Source organism: Pongo abelii, chromosome 8, assembly GCF_028885655.2.
Source record: "Pongo abelii isolate AG06213 chromosome 8, NHGRI_mPonAbe1-v2.0_pri, whole genome shotgun sequence".
Taxonomy (NCBI): Eukaryota; Metazoa; Chordata; class Mammalia; order Primates; family Hominidae; genus Pongo; species Pongo abelii.
Window position 1 is genome coordinate 52,509,172 of NC_071993.2, and position 26,085 is coordinate 52,535,256.

Genomic DNA, 26,085 nt, shown 5'->3' on the forward strand with positions numbered 1-26,085 from the left:
GTCGCTTCCACATTTTCAGGTATCTTTACATAGCAGCACCCCACTTACTGGTACCAATTTACTGTATTAGTCTGTTTTCCCACTGCTGATAAGGACATACCCAAGACTGGATAATTTTTAAAGTAAAAGAGGTTTAATGGACTCACAGTTCCATGTGGCTGGGGAGGCCTCACAATCATGGGGGAAGATGAAAGGCATCTCTTACTTACATGGCGGCAGACAAGGGAGAAATGAGAACCAAGTGAAAGGGGCTTCCCTTACAAAATCAGATCTCATGAGACTTATTCACTACCACAAGAACAGTATGGGGGAAACTGCGCCTATGATTCAATTATCTCCCACTGAGTCCCTCCCACAACATGTGGGAATTATGGGAGCCACAATTGAAGATGAGATTTGGGTGGGGACACAGCCAAATCATATCAGCGGGCATTCTTGTCTTGTTCCAGTTCTTACAGGGAAAGCTTTCTTTCACTTTTCCCCCATTCAGATTTATGTTAGCTGTGGGTTTGTCATATATGGCCTTTATTAATATTGTAGTATTTCTTTCCTTGCCTAGTTTGTTGAGAATTTTTATCATGAAGGAATGTTGAATTTTACCAAATGCCTTTTCTGCTTCTATTGAGATGATCATATGGTTTTATCCTTCATTCTGTTTACATGATGTGTCACATTTATTGATTTGCATGTGATGAAAGACCCTTGCATCCTTGGGATAAATTCCCTTAATCGTGTACTGTCTTTTTGATGTGCAATTGGATTTGCTTTACTAGTATTTTGTTAAGGATTTTTTGCATCTATGCCTATCAGGGATATTGGCCTGTAGTTTTATTTTTTGTTGTGTCCTTGTCTGGTTTTGGTGTCAGCATAATGCTGGTCTAGTAGAATGAGTTAAGGAGAATTCTCTCTTCTTCAATTTTTTGGAATAGAGAAGAATTGTTCTTCTTTGAAAGTTTGGTAGAATTTGGCAGTGAAGTCATCCAATCCTGGACCTTTCGTTGTTAGGAGACTTTTTATTACTCTTTAAATCTCATTACTTCTTATTGATCTGTCCAAGTTTTCTGTTTCTTTCTGATCAGTCATGGTAGGTTATATGTTTATCCATTTCCTCTAGGTTTTCCAGTTTGATAGCATATAGTTCATAATAGTCTCTGATGATCTTTTGTATTTCTGTGTTAACATTTGTAATGTCTCCTTTTTCATTTCAGATTTTATTTAGGTCTTCTGTCTTTTTTTCTTGGTTAATGTAGCTAGTCTATCAATTTTAGTTTTTCAAAAAATTAATTTTTTGTTTCATTGATCCTTTTGGGTTTTTTTTTGTTTTGTTTTGTTTTTTTAGCTCCTATTTAGTTCTCCTCTAATGTTTATTATTTCTTTTCTTTTACTAATTTTGGATTTGGTTTTTTCTTGGATTTCTAGATCCTTGAGGTGCATCCTTCAATTGTTTGTTTGAAATCTTTCTACTCTTTTGATGTAGGTGTTTATTGCTATGGACTTCCCTGTTAGCAATGCTTTTGCTCTATCCCATAGGTTTTGGTAGGTTGTATTTCGATTTTTATTTAAGGCATTTTTATGTTTTCTCCTCAATTTCTTCCTTCACCCAGTGGTCATTGAGGAGCATGTTGTTTAATTTCCATGTAATTGTACAGTTTCTAATTGATTTCTAGTTTTAAACATTGTGGTCTGAGAAAGATACTTGACATGATTTCAATTTTTAAAAACTTCATTGAGACTTGTTTTGTGTCCTAACATGCGGCCTATCCTGAAGAATGGTGTGTGCTGAGAAATGTGTATTCTGTAGTTGTTGGATGAAACATTCTGTAACTGTCTGTTAAGTCCACTGTCCTAACATGCAGTTTAAATGTAATGTTTGTTCATTTTCTGCCTAGATGATCTGTCTAATGATGGGGTGTTGAAGTCCCCAGCTATTATTGTATTGAAGTCTGTCTCTCCCTTTAGATTTAATAATATTTGCTTTATACATCTGGGTGCTCTGGTGTAGGGTGCAGATGTATGTAGAAGTGTTATAGCCTCTTGATGAATTAATCCCTTTGTTACTATATAATGACTCTCTTTGTCTTTTACTGTTTTTGACTTAAAGTCTGTTTTATCTGATATAGGTATAGCTAGTCCTGCTTGCTTTTGGTTTTTATTTGCATGGAATATCTTTTTCATCCCTGTACTTTCAGTCTATATGTATCTGCACAGGTGCGATGAGCTTCTTGTACACAGCATATAGTTGAGTAATGTTTTTTTAAATCCATTCAGCCAGTCTTTATCTTTCAAGTGGAAAGTTTAATTCATTTACATTCAGGGTTACTATTAATATGTGAGGGCTTATTCCTGTCACTTTATTTAATAATTTCTGGTTTTGTATATCCTTTGTTTCCTTCTTTCTTATTGTTTATCATTGTGGTTTGGTGGGTTTCTGTAGTGGTAACATTTGAGTCCTTTCTCTTCCTTATTTGTGTGTTTGCTCTACCAGTAGGTTTTATACTTTGGTATGTTTTCATGATGGCAAATACTGTCCTTGTGCTTCCATGTGTAGGATTCCCTTAAGCATTTCTTATAGGACCAGTCTGGTGGTGAATTCCCTCAGCTTTTGCTTGTCTGGGAAGGACTTTATTTCTTCTCATTTATGAGTGATAAAAAATGAGAAGAAATACTTGGCTGGGTATAGTATCTTTGACTGGCCTTTTTTTTTTTTTCTTTTAGCACTTTGAATATATCATCCCATTCTCTCCTGGCCTGTAAGGCTTCTGCTGACAAGTCTGCTGTTGGTTCGATGGGGGTCCACTTATAAAAGACTAGATGCTTTTTTCTTGCTATTTTTAGGCTTCTCTATTTGTCTTTGACTTTTGACTGTTTGACTATATAATGTGCTGTGGAGGAGACCTTGAATTATATTTGGATATCTCTGAGCTTCTTATATCTAGATGTCTAAATCTTTTGCAAGACTTGGGAAGTTTGCAGCTATTATTTTGTTAGATATTCCATCTTTTTTGTTTTCTGTTTTTCTTCTGAGACACTGAAAATTTGAATATTTGGTCATTTCATGGTGTCCCGTATGTCATGTATGCTTTGTTCTTTCTTTTCTATTCCTTTTTTAAATTTTTTTGTCTTACTGGATTATTTCAAAAGACCTGTCTTCAAGTTCTGAAATTATTTCTTCTACTTGATCTATTCTATTTGTTGAATATTTCAAGTGTATTTTGTATTTCATGTAATGAATTTTTCAGTTCCAGAATTTGTTTGTTTTTTTTTTATAATGTATTTTTGGAAAATGTTTCATTCATATCCTGAATTGCATTTCTCATTTCTTTGTATTGTTTGTCTGTATTCCTGTGTATCTCACTGAGCTTCCTGATCTTGCTCTGTTGCCCAGGCAGGAGTATAGTGGTGCGATCATAGCTAACTGCAGCTTCCAACTCCTGTGCTCAAGCAATCCTCCCACCTCAGCCTCCTGAGTAGCTGGGCCTACAGGCACACATCACCATGCCCAGCTAATTTTTATTTTTATTTTTTATAGAGATGAGGTCTCACTATGTTGCTCAGATTGGTCTCGAACGCCTAGCCTCAAGCAGTCCTCCTGCCTGGGGCTCCCAAAGTACTGGGATTAAAGGTGAAAGCCACCATGCCCAGTGTTCACTGAGTTTTAATATCATTATTTTGAATTCTTTTTTGGGATTTCATAAATTTCTTTTTGATTGGAATCTATTGCTGGAGAATTATTGGGTTCCTTTGTGGGTGTCATATTTCCTTGATTTTTCATTTCTTGTGTCCTTATGTTAATCTCTGCACGTCTGGTGCAGTCTCTTCTAGTTTTCTTAATTTGCTGTTGTAGGAGAGGAGTTTTTCCTGAGGGTGTGTCTGTGGTGTTGGTTGTGCAGGGCACTTTAGCTTTGATTCTCATTGTGTGCAGTAGTATAGTCTCTGTATGATTTCTTTGGCTATAAATCATGTTAGTGGTGTCTGTGATTTCCTCAGTATCTTAGGGTATGGTGGAGGCTGTAGTGAAGTTTTGCTGGGGACAGGGATACCAGGTTGGCCTGTCCTTGGTCCCAGTGGTGGCAGTAGTGGGGTGAGTATGCCTGCCCTTGGGCCTCAGTGCAGTATATGCTGGCACCAGTGTTAGCGGGTCAGGTGGGTTATTTTTGGGGGGCCTCCATGTGGCTTGCTCAAATGCTGGTAGTGGCAGTGGTGAGCTGGGTGGGTGGGTGAATTCTTGGGCTTCTGGGCAGCAGGCATGATATGGGTGATGGCAGCAGCAGTGGCAGGACAACCCTCTGGCTCCCAAGCAGTTTGCACTGATGTCGGCAGTGGCTGTGATGGGCTGGGTGAACCAGTCTTCAGGCCCAAATGTGTACGCAATTGGGTGCTAGATGTGGCGGTAATGGCAGGTTGGGTGGGCCTGACCTCAGATGCCCAGGCAGTATGCTCAGGTTCCAATAGTGGTGGAATGGGCTGTGCAGTCCCCAGGCCCCAGGATGGTTTACTCAGGAACTGGGTAGGACATACTTCAGCCCCGCCAGGGATGCATTCAGGCTCTAGCAGTCTTGGGAAGGGGTTGGGTGATTCCAAGGCCGTGGCAGAATGCTCCGGTGGAGGCAGCAGTGGCTATACTGCAGCCCTACTACTGGGGAGAGTGGGGTTGCTTTCAGTGGCAGTAGGTATGCCAGTGGCTAGGGAGTGCACACTTTGCTCACTTTGTCCTTGGCGCTTGTGAAGACGTGCAGTGGCTTTACTGCTTGGAGCAGCAGGATCTTTGCCAAATGGTTTGCACTTCATCCCTGGCAGCAGCAGCTAGCTGCTGCAGTGGCTGTGGTGAGGAATGTCAGTGGGGTTCTAGGGATGTGGAGAAGCAGGGACTGTTGGGCCCCCAGCAGGATGCAGTCTCCTGAGGACTGGGCTCTCAGTATGGTGTCTTCTTGTAGCTGCCTTGGACTCCAGGGGTGTGTGGGACTCATCACGAGCTCCCTCCCTGGAGCAATGCCTTCTAGCCACCTCCAGGCAGCTCCCTCTGTTAGCCTCAAGGCCTGTGAGGGTCTAGGGCTCTGTCATGGCTGGAATTGCAGAAGTACATGGTGGGAATGTGGACCGCTGGGGATCACTCGCTTCCCCTTTCCCCACACTGGGGAACCTCTTGGCTGCCTTGCCTGACTGCCCTCTCCTTGCCTGCTCTAGGTGTTTTCTGTCACTTCTCTGTTGAATTCGTGTTCTCTCTTAGATGATCTATTCGAAGTCTGATTCTTCCTGGCTATTTTGGTTCTTCTTTGTAGAGGAGGTAAGTACCAGATGCCTCTAGTCAGCCATCTTGAAGCCCCTCCTCCAGATTTTGATTGGTTAACTTTTTAATGTGAAACTATAACTACTAAAAAACATGTTCTTCATTATATCACCTAAACTCATTGTGACAGCCCTTTGTGAGATAGAGCTCTGACAGACGGGTATTCAGGAGGCTGTGTGGTAGAGAGAAGGGAGGGGTGGGGATGGGGCAAGCCAACTTTACATCTCTGCTGTGAGCCTCTGCCTGTCAAGGGGCCATTGTCTCGGGGTACCTGGAAGCCATAGAGCATGGCTGGCAGGGGTGATGCACAGTGTAGTGGGCATGGCCTCAGGGTGGACTCAGGTGACGTGAGGTGACTGCCTGTTCAGGACGTTGTGTCCTGTGCCACCACTGCCCCCACCTGCAGGCTGTCTTACCATTTGACAATACGTCTCATCTCTAACATGGAGACAAGGAGGCCGTGCAGAGTTTACGTGGATTGCACACATTAAGATTTTGTCCAGCACCTAACTGTGTGCCAGAAATTGTGCTTTGAATGCTGAACCAAACAGCAGAGGGAAGTACGCAGACCTCTATACGATACCACGGATGGAGAGAATTCCTACAAAGGGAACAGTAAGGAGCTTAGGTAGAGAATTACAGGGAACCCAAGTTGAAGGACTGCTCAGAGAAGATGTGGCTCAGGAGAGGACATGTAAAGCAGATGTGAGAGGTGGAAAGGAGCCAACCAGGATGAGGTTAAACTGTAGTAGAAAGATCATTTGTCACCTGCTTGGAAAGTCCAGTACTTTAGGTGGACAATGAAAGGCATCTTCAGTGGCTGGGGGTGATGGCTCTCATGGCACACTATTGCAGGTGCCTGTAACCACAAGATTGTGTTGACTGTGGCTGTTCATGTGAGTACATTGCCCTAAAATCCTATAGAGGCCGATTGAAATTCGTAGAGGAGGCTTAAACCCACTCTATTCAGCTGGAATTTCTTTAATACCAGGAGTTGGCCTAGGCTAGGCTAATCATAGGGGCTGGACTTTTTGGAGCCTCTCTTGATGCCTCTCGGAGGAAGATTGTGGTGCAAAAAGGGCAGTACATAGACACAATGTTATTTTATCCCCAGGGAAGCCTTCTCATTCAACCGTGGGAATCAGACTTGGTCCAGGTGACACAATTTCTTGAGCAAGTTCATGATTGGCAGCACTTACCCCAGGGAGAAGGCAGTGGAAGCCCATAGCACGGGTATCTCTCCGCCAGCCCCCCAGCCAGCCTGGCTGTGTAGGCTCTAGCAGTTGCCCAAGGCTGGGGCCTTGCAGACTGTGATATGTACCTCTTGTTAATGAAATATTCCTGGGTAGAATCAGACTGGACATGTTTAATGAGCAATTAAAATGATTGCTCTATTGCTTGGCAAGTACATCTCAATGAATTTGAGCACTAACCCTCCTAGGCCTCCTGAATATTTTCTGGTTATTGTTGCCATTAGACAGGGATGAGATACAGCAGAATGTCACATATCAGATGGACATTCCTTACAAGGAATTCTTGCTGACCCACTTTTATTATGCGAGGGCAGACCTGGATGTGATTGTCAAGACCAGGGTTTGCTTCTTTCTGTTTCTGAATGCAGAGTTGACACGCTCAGGTTACTCAAAACTTATGGGTTACAAATAAGGCAAAATGTGCTTTCTTAATTTATTCTGAAGAAAACACCTGTCCCAAAACAGGATACTTTATTCCTAAGTGACAAAAACAAAGGATGAATTGGAGGAGTTGCATGGCATCAGGTGGCCTCAGCACCACTGAGCCTCACTCGAATCCTGACAGCACTGAGGCAGTGTTTCCGTTCAGCTCCCCTTTTGCAAAATTTAACCGACTGTCTTTGCAGTATTTTTTCATCTGACTGGTTACAGTTTAGTTTTTGGCTGAAGTTTGGTTCAGTCTCCTGAAGGTGGAAGAGGGGCAGGTTTAAAACAGTTTCCCAATAATACCAAGATTATTTGCATTTTTCACTCTCATTCTTCCACAAGTGTACAGCGGAGTTTCCAGAAGCTAAGCAACATGCAGGATAGCATCTTCCTTAGCTGGTGGAATATGTTCCTGTGTTTTAAGATGTTCTAATATAGCAAAGATGGAGAGACGGAACCTGTGTAAACAAAAGCTGTTTGTGGGGGCCTCAGTAATTTTTAAGAGTGTAAGGAGGTCCTGTGGCCAACAAGTTTGAGAATCTCTGCTGTAGAGGCACAGTCTCTCTAGAGGGTAGCTACTTAGTTCATTGAGCAAATGTTCCCTAAACACCTACTGTGTACCAGACCAATCAGCAACAGCTTCTAAGTTAACATATCCCAGTAACATCTTCTCATAAACCTTGATAGGTGTAATGAAAGAAATGAATAGGGTACGAGGATATGATAACAGGGATGAAAAGCCCTTTCTGAGGAGAAATCTGAGGAGGGGCCATCATGCTGGGTTGGGATGTGGGAGTGTTCCTGGTAGGAGGAGGAGGGGTGGGAAAGGTCACCGGTTGCCGGGAAAGGAGGACCTAGGCCGAGAGGAAGTGAGGGTCATTTTTCCTGCCTGCCATGTTTCTGTCAGTAGTATACTCTGCGGCTCGGGGTTTGCTCTTAGAGTTCTGTGCATCTTGGGCCGGGGCTGGCCAGATGAGTAGCCTGAGCAGAAGCTGTTTTCTTCCCAGGTGGGTAGACGGTGGTTACCTTGGTTGGAATGAGGCCTTTTGTAGCAGATATGAGACCTGCAGGTTTACTCTCTAGGTCATCAAGAGTCAAGAGTGGTAGTCACACGGAAGTCTTGTTCCACACTGGAGGTGTGCCTAGAGTGGTGTGTGCTGCGTTTCTGCATCTCCCCTGACTTTATTTGATCCTGGTAGCAGCCCTGTAGATTGTTGACTTCATTTTTTAAATGATTAAACTCCTGCTCGGTAGTGTGCTCAGTGGACTGGCCCCAGAACACAGAGGGAAGACTTTGCGGTCAAAAGCCAGTGCTTTGGCCACTGCTCCAGAATTCTCTCAGAGGAAATATTTTATTGCTTCTTGGCAATGAAAATGTATTTCGACTATATTTGAAAAGTTCAATATTTAAAGGAAATCAACAGTATTAAAGGGTCCTTGTGAGTGGTAAGTAACTCACAAACACAGCCCCTTTCACCATGTTATTTCTGGTGATTTTGGATTTTTATATGGTTACATCTTTAGTTTCTGGGACTGTGAAGCCACCTTTGCTCAGAAATCATTGTCTTCAATGTAATTTATTGAAAACAAATTGTATTTGCAAGATCCTCAACTGTAGCATGGAGGAAGACAGTCCTGAAAAAGTCCCTTCAGCTGTGGCCTTCTGTCCCCTCCACCAGTGCTGTAATATATGCCCCTCATTGTTCTGGGGATTTATTGCTACTCAAGTAATTCTGACTCCCTTTAAAAGGCCACTATAGAAAAGAATTCTATGTTAATGCTACTTGGCATAAGCAATGCTAATGAGAGTCATTTATAATGGAAATCATTTTAGCATTCAGTAGTTTTTCATTGTACATGCTTCTGTAAGTATATTGTATATACTTACTTTTTTAATTAATTGCCTTTGTGAAAGCTTGTTCTTGGCACAGCCCTTCATAAGAGTCAACATGTATTTATCAGAGCAAGCCACAGAAAAGCCACAGAATGGCCTCTTTTCTTTTAATTGTGGCTCATTTTTGAAGTTGAATACAACTGGGTATTTATCGAAAGCAGAGTTACTCATAATGAAGCATTGGTTTGACAGAGTAACTTCTGTGCTAAGCAGAAAGTTTGTTAAGATGTAATCTCAGTCTGCACATTGCAGTATGTAAATACCAAGTGAGTTTATCTGGCTCTGTGGTATGAAGTCAGGCCTGCTGAGTTGGCCGTTAGGAGCAGATCCCTATCTCTTAGTTTGGAAGTGGGAGGGCAGTAACCGCTAGCAATCGCATGAGCAGGAAGCACAAATAAAAAAGTGATCTGGTGAGCAGGATTTCTAAAATGGCCCCCAAAAATGTCCCCACAATTGCCTGGAACCTGGGAATGCATTGCTATTATTACTCCTATGATCATGTTGTGTTGTGTGGCACAGTTGACCTTAAAATAAGGGAGATTATTTGGGGTTATAAATACAGGCCCAATGGAATCCCACAAGTGCTTAAAAAGCAGAGAATGTTCTCTGACTGGTGGCAGAAAGGGAAGTCAGAGAGATTGATAGTGCAAGTGGGCTTTGAAGATGGGAGGGGTCATGTGACTGCAGATGCATGTGGCCCGCCCCAGGTGGAGTCAGCCAGCAGAGTGGCCCTCAGTCCTCAAGCTTCAGGGAGCTGTGTTCTGCCAACAACCTGAGAGAATGTGTAAACGCAGTCCTCCTGAGGCCTCCAGGAAGGAGGGAGACTGACCAGAGCAGAGTCTCAGCATGCGCATGTAAACTCCTAGTCCATGGGAACTGTGAAGTGATACATTTGTGTAGTTTTAAGCCACTAAGTTTTGTTTACATAGCAACACACCTCTTACATGGGTGGCAAATGCTTTCCATGTAGAGGAAAACCTTTCTAGAGATCTGTAAGAGCCATTTGCTTCTAGAGCCTCTGGGCCAACAGCCAACATGATCTCTTGATTTAGCCATCTTCTTTTATTTTTTTTTTGATAATTTTTATTTTCTTTGTAGAAATACACTCAGGCAGTGACTTGACCATGTCAAGTGACTTTGACCATGATCCAAAGTAAGAAGTAGCTTTTATATTGAAACCCAGTTCACTTTTACATACACATCTGAGAGACAAAATTACCTAAAAAGACTTTATCCTTTTTATGTTCAGATGCACTCTGACATATTCTATTTTATTGTACTTTTAAAAACATAGGTCATCACCCCCTACATTGATTTCTTTACCTGTCATCCCAAAGTCGGAAAGTTGTTGCAGTTGGTTGTGCTTCTGCAGTTTTGTTTTACTTTTTTAAATCATCAATCACATGTTATTTTAAGAATGAATTTCTGTTTGGGAAATGTTGCTCAGTGTAAAGTGGCATTACGGTTTTGTGGGTCTCTGTGACAAGTCCATGTCCCTCCATCCAGGTTCTCTGGTCTCCCTCCTGGGTAGTCTGTGCAGCACCAGCACAGATGGCAGTGGTGCCTCTCTCTGCTTGTTTCACTTTGTGTGTTCATTACTGGACATAATGAGAACTTTTCCCATTTTTTTAACGACTGCTGATATTTCTTTCTGTAGGTGGAACAGTGTTGCCTCAGCTCCAAGGTGATGGGCATTTAGGGTGATTCCAGCCCTTTGCTGTCACAAACTAGTGCAGTGTACAAACCTCTTCCCGCAGGTGTGTGAGGATGAATTCCTAAAAGAATTGCCGAGACAAAGTATATGTGCCTTTGTCATCCTGAGGGCAGTTGTCATCCTGTGGAGGTTTACCATTTGCTCTCCCACCAGCAATGTATAAGCATACCTGCTTCCCAACACTTCTGCCAACACATATTATTTGATTAATTTTCTTGGCTGATAATGGTATCTCATTGTAGTTTTAATTTATATTTCTCACTGTGAGAGAAGTGAAGCATCTTCTCATGTTTTGAGAGCCATCTGTGCATCTTTTCCCATTGTTTCTGTTAAGTCATTGATTTGCAGTACTGTAATTTGTGATCAGTTGTAAACATGAGCTCTTCTGGCCTCTTAACCATCCTTATCCAGCCCGTCTTCACGTTCCTCCTTGCCTAAAAACAAGCTCACTCAAACAGATAATTCCTGTGGCCCTCTCCCTTTTGAGAGAAATCAGATGGGCAAATGTGCTTTTGTTAGGGGACTGAGACCCAAATGTTTAAAAGTAACTTAGCTGATGAGTGAAAAGGAGGCCCAGTTGGGGGTTGCACAGAAAATGAGGGGCGTGGGTAATAGAGGAGGCTGGGCAGTAAGCTGGCAGAAGGCGCCAGAGGCCAAGGAAGGCGCGCTGGTGTCCTGCAGTGAGAAGGATGTGTGCGATATCAACTGGGTAAGCACACTGCCATACCTGCTGCAGCGACAGCAGGCGCTCTCAGAAGGGAACTGAGAAAAGGGGAATGCCAGTTTCTGCCAAGGATATATGGAAAGGTTTTTTTTCCCCGTATGTTCTTTGGCAACCTTGTTAAAATCATTTAAAATGGTGAATTTGATAACAAAGCCAGCCACTAAGAGACTTGAATGTAGCAAAACAAATTGTCGGAAAGTATTTATCATTTCTAAGAAATAAAATAAACTGGGATTTAGGCTTGGATAGAAATCCAGAGGTTTGTTTTGGCATAATTAATTACAACATCTGAAGAAGGGAGGATTTTTACAAGAATTTTCTTTTGTAGTGAGATTGCTTTATATTCCTTTTCATGACTGGAAAGTCTGTCATTTGGCAACCCGCAAAGAACTTCAGGAACAGAGGGCCTAAGTTTTCTTGACACATTTGGATTTTTGCATGATGAACATTTGCACTTTTATTAGTAATTGTTGAGTCGTGTGTGGTCTGATCCTATGGAGAGGAGAGTGTAGGTGTTCTCCGGAGCTAGTACTGCCCCCAGCTCCCGCGTGCCACACTGCCTGCTGCTTTCAGAAAGAGCAGGACAGCTGGTCCTGTCCCATCTAGTGAGGTTCTGTCCCATCTAGTAAGGTTCTGTCCTGCAGAGCTCCTAAGAGGTGATTGCTGGCCTTTGATTACACTGGCTTCCAGAATCTGACCATGGAACCATATTTGAAGCTGTCAGCTTCGTTTTGTTGTTGATCAGGCCAGTCTTTTAGGTCTTTGTTGGTTGATAGATTTCTCTCAGCTCTATAGCAGCAACAAATAAAGCTCTTTAAAATTGTTTTCTTGACCATTCTGCCTATGGATTGGTTCTGACCTTTGAAATGTTTGCTGTCCTTTAGATAGTGACAGAAGGAGCCTCTTCTGGGAGCTGTGATGACCCCACAAATCTCACTGGTTTTCTTGCTTTTATTGGAGGAGTTAGCATTTGTTGAAGTTTATATTTATGTAAAATAACAATAAGTAGATTTTAAATTTTTTCTTGAAATTCTATGATCTAATAAGAAGAGAGACTCTTCTCTGTCATTGGGAGGCTTGATGAGCATCGGACATTTCTGCTGAGAGTATCCTGTAATGTTTTCATAAGATCGGAAAGGGTGAAATGAGAGCAGAAATGTAGGCAGAGGATGCCAAGGCTGTTTCCTGTTTCCTAAGTAAAACTGAGCAGGGCAGAATCTCCCCAGCTCTGCCAGAACTCCCTTCCTCCTTGGGTCTGCTGTCACTGTCACGCTGGCCTTGACATCTGCTACAAGTGCACACACATGGGGAACCACACAGGGAAGTGAACACATGTCCTGACGTGTGTGTGCCTGGTATGGCTGCTTCCTTGATCCAGGCTTTGTTCTGTTACGAGGCTCTGCCCTCCTACCTTCAGGCCTTGCTCCTCATCATGGGCATGCAAGGATGGAATCGTTACCCCAGAGTACACTTTTTGACTTGGATTACTTGTAGTTTAGTACTGGAGTTCAGAACTTTAGTTTCCCATCAGAAACCTGCCTCCTCCCAGGACACTGACCCTGATTGGGCATGATTTTCCAGATAAGACCCCACCTCCTCCCAACAGGGTTTGCCTTCCCTTCAGAATACAGGAAAGTACACGTGGTTCCAAGAGGACCATGCTCTTACTAAGATAAAAGGGAGGAAGGTGACTAGGTACTTTCCTTTGCTGCCATCCCTTGAAGGAAGGGGGCTTCCTTCAATACCTCATCAGTTCCAGGGAGTATGCTTGACCCAGCAACACAGAGGAAGAAGTGACCTCATAGCAATGAGCGGCAAGCATGTGGATATTGCTGGGTATTTCTTCCTCAAAGTCTACCTGGGGACAGTTGATGAAGACGCTCACTTCTCTGCAATACACCATGATCAGGCTGTGGTCTTCATGAGACATTTCAGCCTTGCCTGTGTGTGTTGAACAGAGCTGGTCATCCTCAGAAGTAACAGAAGAGAGCAATAAGTACAGGAAGGCTTTCAGTCCCAGAATAGTGTTAGGACTAAATGTCAGAGAACAGGGGGACTGTAGGAGTTTGGGGACCTTAGCATGGATACCCTCTCAATCTGCTCCCCTGTGGTATAAACAGTAAAGCCCATGATACTAAAAGGCCTTGAGTGCTTGTCTCTGGGGCAGGTGGAGCCAGTGATGGGTGCCCCGAGAGGAGGATGCTGGAGAAAGAGGACAGTGTCTAAGGCAGTTGGAGAAAAAGGACAATGGCTTATGCAGTCAGGCCTAGAAGATGCAAGGGATGTCACAGCATAGTGTCCACAGGCATCCCTAGATGTCTCTCATTTTGTTTTAGGAAGAATATTGACAAAGGTAGTAATGGGAGGGTTATTTCAAGGATGCTGTTTTAATGTGTCCAAGTAAACTTAAGATTCCTAAGAACTTTGACCTCTAATGCTTTTAAAGACTGTGTACCTCATGCCCATATGCACATTCAGTTAGAAAATAAATGTAGATTCTTTGGTGAATTCGAAGATGTGCTCATGGAGTGGCACAGCGTGATCTCAGTGTACACATGAAGCATGCTGAGGAGAGCTTCTTGGATCTTGTTTCTTCGGGTGGACTTGCATTAAAGTGCTGTTGAATCTCTGCACTGGGAGTGGGAGCAGCCATGTGATGGGTGCCTTAATCCAAGTGCCATCCTGGCTCTCTCCAGGCTGCTTCATTTGCTGTGAGGGGTAGGGGGAGGAGGAGTTTCCGGGCAATGGCCCTATCTGGTCTGGTGGTTGACCAAGGGTCGGGGGTCCCAAAGGTGGAGTTCCAGGATGAGAGTGCACCCTTGGGGATGGTATTTAGAAAGAGTGGGGACTAGGCCTCAGCCAGGGAATGGTGGGCCAGGGTGGAGCTCGTTTGTATCAAGGAGTTAGGGCCAAGGGCCATGCAGGTGGGCCTGCAGAAGGTGGGTGGTGATATGGCCTTTGCAGTGATAACAGACTCGTGGCACTGTTTTCCTGGGGCTGTTGGGGTTGCATGGAGCAGATTCTGACTCAGGCTTACTGTCTTAAGGAGGGAAGAATGCTTTTTTATGAATACGCATAGGTCTATGGGGCTGTGGAGCCTGGGGAATCTGAGGCTGGCGTGGGAGTCTCGGGCCCTCTAGCGGTGGTGGTGCATCCTCAGCTCAGTGCCACTCACTGTCCCTATTTCTCTCTGTCCATTTCTCTCCTCACTGCAGTGCTTCCTCTCCTTCCCAGATTTTTTTCTCTAAGTTTGACTATATACCACCCCAGAGGCTCTGTTCTATCCCATGACCTCTTGCTGTACTTTCTTTCAAATCTAAATTTTCTTGATTATTTTTCTTAATTTACAGTTTCAAGATTAGACCTATTGGGAGCATTCTGTGCTCTACCTCAGCCCCTGGTTGAGCTATGGATTGGTGTCCCCCATGGTCACGTGGTCTGGACTCCCTTTTGTGTGAAGAGCTGTGGCAGGGCAGTGAGGTTTTGTGGAACTCAGGGAGCATCTGGCACTGTGTATGAGGTTGTGAGGTGGGAGAGAGCTGTTAAATCTACCAGCCTTGTTGATCTTGGGAACTAGGAGGGAGTGCTGGGGAAGCCAGTGCCAGCAGGCCTGGAGCCTCATATTTCTTTGGCATTTGTATGATACCTTGTAGTACTTCATTTCTTGACTTATATATGAACTAACTCAATTTAGATGCTTAGAAAATAAACGGCCACTGGACCTGCAGGAGATTAGTAGTGGTGTTCCATAGCCTCAGACATTTCTTACACTTTATCCACAGATAAGAAAAAAATAGCGATATTTGATTTGTTTTGCCAAGGCTTAGAAGGATCTAATATGTGTTACTCGTTGAGCAGCGGGAAGCAGCAGACATTTCTAGGGTTTCTCCCTGTCACCATTCAGGAGACAGTGCACACAGTCCCCTTGGCTCTTCCCTGAACACTGACCAGAGGTCTGTCATTGCAGGCTGGGAGTCCTCCGTCAGCATCAGCTCCGGCTCCAGTGTCCTCCTTCTCTCGCACTTCTATCACGCCATCCAGCCAGGACATATGCAGGTAACACTCTGCTTCAGATGCTGCCATGATCAGTGTGCAGCCAGAAATAAGCATTAGTGTCTGTAGGTTCTTGAATTTCCATTTGCTTAATCAATCTGCCTTTGGTCTAAACAGTTGGCGAGTTTTATGTGTGGTTTGCTCACCAAATTACCCATGCTAGTCTCATTTCTTCACTATGGTGTCTATTCTCTTTTAAAATTGTTTTTACTTTCTGTGCTTTTATCCCACTGTTCTGCATGCAGTTCCAGTGCAGTGTTTTCTGAGTGTTGTCACCACAGTTCCGTGCAGTCTGCTGTTGTCTTGAAAGCTCCTCACTGCCAGAATTCTCTGACACAAGGGCTCACTGTGACAGTTATCTGTAAGGACACATTACAGGCGTCAAAGAGAAATTCCTTTGGTTCAGAATGGGTCCAGGTCTTGAAGCCTGCTAAGAATACCAAAGCCAGAAGAACACTAAAGTTCTCAAGGTCCCTCAATGATGTGGGTGAGAAGGCGCAGGATACTTCAGAAAGTTTTGCCTATGTGGAAAGAACTTGTTCTGAAGGAAAATTAATACTCCCTCAAGATCCATGTCTCAGAACTAACAGGTTTCATCATAAAGAAAAAAGGACCCTGAACCACAAACTTCTTGGCAATTCCAAACATTCTTGTGTTTCATGCCTTTCTGCCAGTCGCTCAACTGCCTCCGAGGTGGAAGCTGGCAAGGGGGGCAGGCCCGGCTTGCTGCTGGAAGAGAAGGCAGATGGTGAGGCCACGTCCCGAAGCCGGCGACTGCTCCAGTACCTGTTCTCACTCTCTCACGGCTCGAGCACCAGCAGCCTGCACAGGTTCCATGAGCTGGAGAGCTGCGCTGCTCGCCTGCACACTGCCAAGTCCTCCAGCGGGCTGGCAGGGAGTATGGGCTTCTGCTCTGATGAGATGGGAGACGACGACGTCTTTGAGGACAGCACATCTGCAAAACTGAAGAGTAGGGTTCTGCGGGCGCCCCTCTGCTCCACGGAAAAGGACAGTGACCTGGATTGTCCTTCTCCCTTCTCTGAAAAATTACCCCCCATATCTCCCGTGTCCACGTCAGGGGATGTCTGCAGGTTGGTTTGCCAGGAAGTGCCATTCTAGCCATCTCTGCTCGCATCGGGAGCCTCATCTTGCTTTAATATGTGAAGTTTCAGGAAAATGAAGTAATAGGAAGTTGTAACCAGTTGTGGGTTGATTGTTTTCTCCAGAAGAATGGAGTATCAATATCATTTGAAAAACTTAATTTTTATGACGTGAGTCCCAAGATAGTTTCACAAATGATAAAAGAGGAAGAAGCTGGCTGGGCGCGGTGGCTCACGCCTGTAATCCCAGCACTTTGGGAGGCTGAGGCGGGCGGATCACCTGAGGTCAGGAGTTTGAGACCAGCTTGGCCAACATGGCGAAACCCCGTCTCTACTAAAAATACAAAAATTAGCCGGGCGTGGTGGCGGGCGCCTGTAATCCCAGCTACTCAGGAGGCTGAGGCAGGAGAATTGCTTGAACCCGGGAGGTGGAGGTTGCAGTGAGCCGAGATTGCGCCATTGCACTCCAGCCTGGGCAACAAGAGTGAAACTCTGTCTTAAAAAAAAACAAAACAAAACAAAAAAGAAAAGAGGAAGAAGCTACACATATTAAAGGCCAAGCTGACTCTTCTAAACTAAAAATAAGTAGACTTTGCATAAAGAAACTGGAAGAAAGAAACTAGTATCTTCAGTTTTCCAGCCTGATGGTCTAGATTTTAAGCATTGTTGCATCTCCCAGCCTCTTTTTTAACCCTTGCTCCCCGCCTACCCCCAAAAGGTGTGTGGGGACTGGCTGTTCTCCAGTAGCTCCTTCCTTCCTTTTAACTGGGGTGTAGCCACCTATATCCCGTCCTAACTTTGTTTCCCCCCTTTATCTTCCCTTGTGCAGCATCCTTGTCTGGCCTCCATAATTCACTTTTTGTCATGACTCTTGTTCCCTCCTCATTCTGACCTTTCTCCAGTCTCCGCTCCTTAGTGCCAGCTGTCATCATTTCTAACATTTGGATCAGAGATCCCCTCACTAAAACAGCCTGAGAGCCTGACTCCTTCCAGGACGAGTGCCCCAACCTGTTCTCTAGCTGGTGGGAAAGACCCCTCTGTTTCTTAAAAGCCTGTTAAGTTCCTTCAGGCTAGTAGCTACATCTTGCTGCATACTTCCTTGGAAATAGAGAGTGCTTTCAAATTAATTTCTCACTTATTGCTATTAGTGGTCCCAAGAAAAAGAGATGAAATTGCAGCATCTTGTAATGGTGAGTTTTTTAGGTCTAGGAGAGGTACTGTCATCTTTGTTTACTTTCTGAGAGACGACAGAAATGTGTAGTTGTGGGGTATGAAGGTAAAGTCAGTGATTATAGCTAAAAAGCAAATGTCATTTAAGGTCACTGGTATTTTTGGAAGTTGGAATGCTGGTTTTGTTTTACATAGAAATTTTCCCTCTAATTATTTTACTCATGTTCTGGAAAATGATTCCATGTTGCTTTAAAGTCATCGTTCAGTGAAGTTCTTATGTCTTACCAAAAAAATGACGGCTTTGTCATTTCTTACATCATTTTTTCCTTTCTGTTGCCAAATGCCCTCCAGACTTTCCATGTTGGTGCGGTAAGCTAGACATTTTTTAGTTTGTAGTGATTGTTTTCATTTGTGTTTGTATGTTTTTGTGCCCATAGTCACTTCTGTAATGTTCGTTTCTGAGTTTCCTTTGGGGGGATTGACCTGCCACTGAAGCGTCAGCTTCCCTGTCATGGGACTCTCCTTGGAATGACGGGTTTTCCTTCCACCATAGGATCTGCCACTGTGAAGGAGATGATGAGAGCCCCCTGATCACCCCCTGCCACTGCACAGGAAGCCTCCACTTCGTGCACCAGGCCTGCCTGCAGCAGTGGATCAAGAGCTCCGACACGCGCTGCTGCGAGCTCTGCAAGTATGAGTTCATCATGGAGACCAAGCTGAAGCCGCTGAGAAAAGTACGTGGGAGGAAGGGATGCTTCACCCTTCCTGAAACCAGTGACCCCCAGAAAGCTGGTGTCTCAGATCATGAGGTCATGGCTTGCCTGCGTTCATTTCCTTAAAAAGCTGGGGCTGGTGCTTACGTTTGCGTTGTAGAGATTGTTGTTTCTAGTGCTGATTTTCAAGTCCCTCTTCTCAGGAAGAAGCTCTTTCTGACCATTTATAATCCTTCTTTTCCCTTCAAAGTAAGATTGCTTGCTTGTCGGTGTCAGTCATCTGGCCTTTGACTACAGACTGTTTGTGACATATCTTAGCACCTAATTTTATACATATTAACTGTTGACGTCCTGCTTCTCCGATTAGGACTGTCTGTTGGAGATTAGTATCTCCCCAGCACCCAGCACAGTGTAGCACACAGTAAATTTATTTGCATACACCCATGATAAGTATTTGCTGGATGGGAGTGTGAGTAGGTGGATAGGGAAAGGAAAGGAAGCACAAACGTTGCGTGATGTGCAAGTGTCTTCAGAAAGGACCCACAGGCGTTGCATGACACGCAGCTGTCTGGAGGCCCATGTCGCTGCTCCCTCTGAGAGGAGCTTTGTCCGCCGCACTGGCTTCCTGTTTAAATGTTGACTGTTTCATATATCTCTCTAGATGCCCAGCACAAAAGCTTTTGTCTGGAAGAATAAAAGACTGTTCCTATCTCAGAACATTAATATATAAATTGCAAGATAAGTCACATAATCAAATACTAGCCAATTAAATGCTAAATGATGTGCTGGTAGAGCATATCAGTCATTCAGAAAAGGAAATGCTCATTATGGGCTAGAGTGCTGGGGAAGTGGAGCGATTGTAGCCTCATAGGGTGTTTGGGTTTTAGAGCAGTTCTTGAAGGATCACCAGGATTTGGAGGCAGAGTGAAAGGAGTTTAGAGAGGTCAGGCTATCTGTGGAGTAAAGCGTGCCCTAGAAAGGTGAAGGTGAGCATTGACAGGGTGTCAAGCTATGTGTGTTGTAGGAAGTAGCAGGGAGCGTGGGGCACTGAGGCACTGACTCTGTATTATAGGTAGGAAGACCAGGGAACTTGCTAGTGTATAAAATCCCAGCAGAAAACAACCAGATGTTAGAGAAGGCTTGTGCAAACTGCTTAAAAAAATGTTTTGCCCAGTAGAAACCTTGTAATTTATTGGGTGCCTACTCTATGCTAATCTCTCAACATGGGAAGAAGTCCTTGAGGCTCTATTTTCAACTACCCTGCATAGACTCATCTGGAAAGAGGCTGTGACTAGCGTTGGCAAAGGATATGTGCAGAGTGTTTACACATTGTTCTTTCTCTCTACCTTTATGTGTTTTCTCCTGATTTGGAAACCAGTAAATGAAAAAGAAAGTCTGGCTATTTGGAGTAAATTAATGAGCTCCTAGAGGAGATGGGACTAGCAGAGTCTGCTTGTACCAGGAAGTCTTAGCGTCGATTTCGAGCTGTTGCTGCCAAAGTAGCAAGGACCAAAGAGTGAGCGTCTTCTGCCATTCACCTTCACAATGTAGTGTGACCCATCTGCTAGTGTGTTGTGGCATCATCAGCCCTCTTCTTCCGCTTGTGCGTACCAGTCAGCACATCAGGGAGACTTAAAACGTAGCACCTGGGTCCTGGGCCAACGTACTGTTTTCATTAGGGCTGAAATCATAGAATTCTTTATCAGGCCATCTTATGTCTGCTTGCAAGAATAAGCAGACAAGGGGATTTTTGATGGTAGTTCAGCATTCATCTTGATCCTGGCTTCTTTTCATTGCATAGAAAGTTGGCTGCACCTGGTACCTGGTTGAAGCCAAGTGGTTTTAGGAGAACAATACTTGGGGGAATGCATCTAGCGTGGGAAGGGAGAAGTGGGGCGGAAAGCCAATCTTACCTACCTACAATGCTCTCACCCCACTGGAGCCCTTCCCCAGAAGCCTGAGCCTCACACTCTGTGTTGTCTTTCTAGTGGGAGAAGTTGCAGATGACGTCCAGCGAGCGCAGGAAGATCATGTGCTCAGTGACATTCCACGTCATTGCCATCACATGTGTGGTCTGGTCCTTGTATGTGCTCATTGACCGTACTGCCGAGGAGATCAAGCAGGGGCAGGCAACAGGTGAGTTCTCAGGCTGAAGAGCAAGCTCAGCATGGGGGCCGGGATAGCTCATAGGAGTCCTGGGGTCAGAGGATTTTCCAGTTAGCCAAAAATGTCTGGGTTTCTGGAGGAAGGACGTCAGTTAGGAGGCACTAGCCTCCTTTTTGGCGTTTCTTTTGCTGTGGTGGTAGTTTTTGAAGCCCAGTCAGGAGAGTTCATATTCTGGAGCATGAGAATCTCTGCAAACTACGTCCTGTAAAAGCAGGAAGTAGCTGGACACTGTCTTCCACTCCTCTTTGACTAAGCAACGTTGGATGAGTTGTGAATCCGTTGGTCAGTTGTGCAGGCTTGTAGTCCCCAGATACTTAAGGAGGCTGAGGGATGGAGGATTGCTGAGGCTCAGGAGTTCAAGGCTGTAGTGTGCCATGATCACACCTGTGAATAGCCACCGCGCTCCAGCCTGGGCAACATAGCAATACTCCATCTCTTAAAAAGCAACAACAACAAAGAATCAGTTGATTATGGGAAGTTCAGAAGTTGTGTTTTTATTTACTTCAGATCTTAAATAAAATCTAATAGGCTGAGTTTTTCCCTTCCAGGAATCCTAGAATGGCCCTTTTGGACTAAATTGGTGGTTGTGGCCATCGGCTTCACCGGAGGACTTCTTTTTATGTATGTTCAGTGTAAAGCGTATGTGCAATTGTGGAAGAGACTCAAGGCCTATAATAGAGTGATCTATGTTCAAAACTGTCCAGAAACAAGCAAAAAGAATATTTTTGAAAAATCTCCGCTAACAGAGCCCAACTTTGAAAATAAACATGGACGTGGAATCTGTCATTCCGATACGAACTCTTCTTGTTGCACAGAGCCTGAAGACACTGGAGCAGAAATCATTCACGTCTGATTGTGTGCGGGTTGTCATTTTCCTGGACATCTATGAAGAGCCGAAGGAAATTGTTTACTGCCAATTGTATACCTTTCTTATGTCCTTTAATAGCATAGACTGGACAGGTGACTATTTATAGTGGTTTCTCTTTTTCTAAACCCTCCTTAGTCTCCTAGAAAACCTTCCTGTGGGCCGGGCATGCCTGGGTCTTGCCTCTGCCTGGCAGCTCTGTGGGAAAGTGGAAGACCCCATGATGACATCATGGGGAGCCAGCAGAGTTCCTGCCCATGGTCTTGAGCTGAATGAGAGAATAAAATGCCAATCCCAAGGGAAGAGGAGGAGCAGGGGTGCCCAGGCCCTGATACCCAGCCGCCTCCAGCTTGCAGCAGTCCCCAGCCTGGAGCAGAGCATTGGGGAATGTCTAGCCATGATGAGAGGATTCTCTCTGCACCACGGCGAACCCCAGGAGATGGTATTGAAACAGACCCTCAAACACAGACTCCTGCCTGCCCTCTGCCGATGCTGCCTCCTCCATGCTCTTGAGCAGGTGGGGCCGTGGTGCTCTGTGGTGGCGCATGATTCACTGGGCAAACAGCACTTTACAGAAGAAAATCTTTATTTTGTAATATGTGTGTCCAGTGGGATTGACACTCAAAAAAAGTCTCACTTAGAAATCTTCCCTTCCTTACCTTTGTATCTCCTTTACATCATGAGAGATCAAAAACCCATTTTGCCTTATATATGCTAAGAAGCGTGGCATTTGTTCTGTTCATAAAACAGACTAATGACTTTAAGACAGGACAAGCAGGCCAAGGGCTTTTTTTTTTTTTTTTTTATCAAAGATCTCATGGGAAGTAATGGACGCTAAATGGCAATTAAAGCATGATGCCTATGCTTTTGAGCCTGTTTTATGACAAGGTGTTATTTCGTAGACCTGCCCCGGTACATTTCTTTTTTGTCAACACTGAAAAAGAACAGTTTCTGAGATCGAAATGGAAGGAAAGGAAGTGAGTAATGACAACAAAACTGAATATTTAAAAAATATTCCTTTATAGTTAAGTCTCTCCAGTTGGTGCTGGCTTCACATTGAAAGAGCAGCCATGTGCCACCCTGGCCAGGGTGTGTGCACTGCATGCAGGTTCTCCCTTGCATGCAAGATGGGTGCTGGCCCACCATGAGGCTTCTGCTCGGGGAAGTTCTGTGGAGTCACTGCCAGGGCCAAGAGGCAGGTGGGCTGGCTCTGGGACGAGGGCCAGGTGTGAGCAAACTGCCAGGGTCCGCTGTGCCACTTTCCCCGGCCACATTCCCGCTCAGCTGTCGCCTTAACTGGACTGAACAGACAGGATCCTTCGGGGCCCTTGGCCTCACTCTCAGTCCATTCTGTCATCAGGGATTACCACCCGTACCATTTTCATAAAACAAAACCAAAATCACTACCATCAAATGGCCTTGTCCCTCTAAAAAGTCTGCTTAAAATTCTGTTTTTAAAACCCAGTTTCCTAGTTTTCCAGGCAAATAGTTACCTCCGGGAAAGTTGCCGGGGGGCCTGAAACACAATGTAAGTAGCGCAGATGCTTCCTTTCCAGGCCATTCTCTCACCCAGCCTGCAGGGAGGAGATGGGAGATGCTGGGGGTCCTGCCCTCAGTCTTTCTGGGCCTTAGGCGTTTCGTTGATCCTGCTAAGGGGATGAAGCAAACATAAGGTGATTTCTTTGCCTTTCAGAGTAGAAGCCCTGGAGTTTGTTTTGAAGGCCAGGAGGCTGAAGGATCTCTAAGCTACGGTGTGGGCTTAATAGCAGCAGGCTTTGTCCTCCTGTCTCCTCCAAGCCAGTGTCTGATTCCTTGGCAACACAGGTCTTAGTCTGTGGCGTGGCTCTGCTGTGGCCTTCCTCTGGCCGGGCAGGCACTGTCCAGCCATAGCCAGCTCCTGAGAATAGGTCAGCCTCTCCTGTCTGTCTCCCAGGGCACATCCAGCCCGTGCCTGTGTTCATTGTGCCCCGAAGTGCAATTACCCTTACCCCTTCTCAGCCTGGGGACCCCAGGCAACCAGAGACTGTCCACTCAGGGGAGCTGAATCCCAGGTCAGCCCTGCCAGTGTCCCTTAGGAACTGCCCAGGCAAGGCCCCTGGTTTTGTATACTTGTTCCTGCCACCCTGTAGTAGATGAGTGTTTCAGGTGAAGAGCAGGATAGATTTTCTAAGTGTGAATCCCCACTTCACATATGGAACCCGTTATGCTGAACTTGAAAAGCACCAAGATCCTGTAGACAAGAAAGTGCTTAGGTAGGGACAGCCCCTGGGCAGCCCACCCAGTGTGGCTGGCACCCCACTATGGCAAAGGTGCCTTGATAACTGAGCCCTGTATCCCTCCCATGCCCAACCAGATTCTCATGGGAAGCCCTCTTCCTCCTTTTCTGCCTAACACCATCTCATCATTTCTGGCCTCACTGTGGACAATCCACACACATTCTTTCCTCTCCTGGCGGGGCACAGAGCCACCCCCTTGCCTTTTCTTTTCTTGAAGATTCTAGTTCAGCTCCTCATTCATCAGACCCTTCCAGCCCCCTGCATCTAGCAGTGAAGCATGAAGCCTGGTGGGGATGTGGTACTCCCATCTGGTGTGGCCACTGGCTCTGCCAGTGTTCCTGTAGCCTTAGAAAACTTGCTCTCTCGGTTCTTTTGGGTGCTGTGTACTCCCCAGCTTCCCCCCTGCCCATTTTGCACCTGGGTTTAGTGAAAGGATGGTATTTGGTTGATCCATACAGAAACCCAGAATGAGGTCTCAGGGCCAGGAGGCCTGGTACTTATAGGCCAGGGAAGGGGAAGAGGCAAGTGGTCTAGGGTATCACCAGCCAGCCCTCTCTGATTTGGCCTCTACTCCCCATAAGTCACAGTACCATAAGCAGGCTTCTGGCCTCAGCAATTTGGTCTTTGTGCCCAAGTTTATTGTGAGAATTTCCTGAAAACTCTATAAAAGGTCTCTTCCTACTCTAGGCCTCTAATGTTTCTCCCCTTTTTGCTTCAGTCCACTCTTCAGTCTTTGTAGGCCTAGTTTTCAAACCTGCACATGTGTCCTACCTGGCCACAGGCATGCAGGCCTCAGGCAGCTGGGCCAGTTTGGGAGCCTCGGGTGATGTCTGCACGATCTGGGGCTGCCTCTGCACCCCTGCTGTGGGTTTCAGGGTTGAAGAAGGGCTGGGACCAAGCAGGTGAGATCCACAAGGCTCTGGATGTAGCTGGAGGCAAATACACAATTGAAGTACTTTCCCTTTTGAAGTGCTTTCCCTTTTGAATCTGGTTTGAAACATGCAGCTTCCGTCTCTAGCCCAAGGAAAGACCAAAACATAGGGAAATAAAAGCATTTATCTTTGTCTTGGAAGTAATTGTTGAAGTTGTGCAGTTGATCAATGCACAGTTAGATGCAATGTTTATAGAAATTGATTGTTAAACCAAATTTACACTGGCATGTGTGGTGTAGTTTCTAAAAAGCACTTCACATTTGAAATTTTTCTTACCTTAGAAAGTTTCTAGTGATCTAAATGTCTAGTTTTGTATTCTTTTATGTATGTTCACTGTTTCTCAGTATTACCACTTGAATAATTCTCTGTACAGGGGGGTTTGTGCTATACACTGGGATGTCTAATTGCAGCAATAAAGCCTTTCTTTAAAAAGGAGTTTTGCCATGAGAGTGTTTTCCTGCAGGGAGGCTGGGGACGTTGGCAGGCACTCCGGTTCCCTGACCCCCTTTCCAGGGTTGTCTGGCTTACACATCAGGAAATAATATGCGGCTCCTGGAGGTGTCTGTTTTCCTCAGCCTCCCTCAGACACGTGTGTCGGGGGTGGGCTGGTGGTGTCTAGACGAGTGTGTGGGATGGGACTGAAAATAGGCATTTCTCACAGGTGTGCTTGCTTCAAACATCCAGATCCTACCTGGGCTCACCACCCTGAGAGAAGGCAGACTCAAGTCTGTGTCGCTGCATTACCATGGAGCACTTGATTATGATCCAGCCTTATCCATAGAAATTTGTCCTGACCCACAGCCCAGCTGAGAAAGCACCAGGGAAACCAGCAGGGTTGCCAGTGACAGCTCTGCCACGCTGCATCCCCTGGCTGTGGCAAGGCCTCTGAGGGAAGGCAGTGCCACGATCCTCAGACAGCAAACTGCCCACAGGGCTGGGAGTGCTGAGGCCTGGTTGCAGCTTCCCTACCACATGCGTGGCCAGGGTCAGGGGTTGCAGGAGGTGAGGGGTGGGCTGCCAGCCGACTTGGGAGCTAGGCACAAGGCTGCTTTACAGAGCCATGGTCACAGCTGTCCCCAGGAGTGGAGGCCTGTGGCTCCAGGTGGGGGACAGTCCCGCAGAGCTGCTGAGCCTGTGTAGGAAGGTCTGTGCTTACGGCCAAGAGGAGGTGGGTATGACCCCTGAGCTCCGTGCTGAGGAGGGTGGAACCGGAAGAGGAACCTGCCCCTGTAAGAAGGTGAGGGAGGTGGCTCTCGGGGAGCCACGTGCTTTTGGGGAATTTTAGGAGTTTTTCTGAAGACACACCCGACAGGGTCTGGATGCAGGCAGGCTTGAGAGGATGGGGTACTGGCTGCCTTGTAGCTCACTGCCACCAGGGACTCCCCACAGTCTCTGTAGGGGTAGCAAACTGCTTAAAAGCAGCTTTCTGTTTTTGTCAATTTTTGTCAATAAACTGTTAGCAAACAGCAATGCACATTCACTTAATATTATCTACGGTTGATTCACTGCTAC

General features: G+C 45.4%; 1 protein-coding gene across 10 annotated transcripts in view; it reads left to right on the forward strand.

Annotated features, from left to right (window-relative positions):
* The window catches only part of MARCHF8 (membrane associated ring-CH-type finger 8), a 142,933-nt gene extending 117,925 nt beyond the window's left edge, over nt 1-25,008 (forward strand). For 6 of the 10 annotated variants that reach the window (XM_054522213.2, XM_009245335.4, XM_054522214.2 and 3 more), the window contains 5 exons: nt 15,266-15,354; nt 15,597-16,442; nt 18,175-18,355; nt 20,323-20,470; nt 21,049-25,008. In XM_054522213.2, coding sequence (XP_054378188.2) covers nt 15,266-15,354; nt 15,597-16,442; nt 18,175-18,355; nt 20,323-20,470; nt 21,049-21,353 — 1,569 coding nt within the window. In that variant the 3' untranslated portion in view covers nt 21,354-25,008. The remainder of the gene's footprint in view (nt 1-15,265; nt 15,355-15,596; nt 16,443-18,174; nt 18,356-20,322; nt 20,471-21,048) is intronic. The other 4 variants (XM_002820679.6, XM_063727289.1, XM_063727290.1 and 1 more) reach the window with 1 other exon arrangement.
* Nucleotides 25,009-26,085: the final 1,077 nt, after the last annotated feature.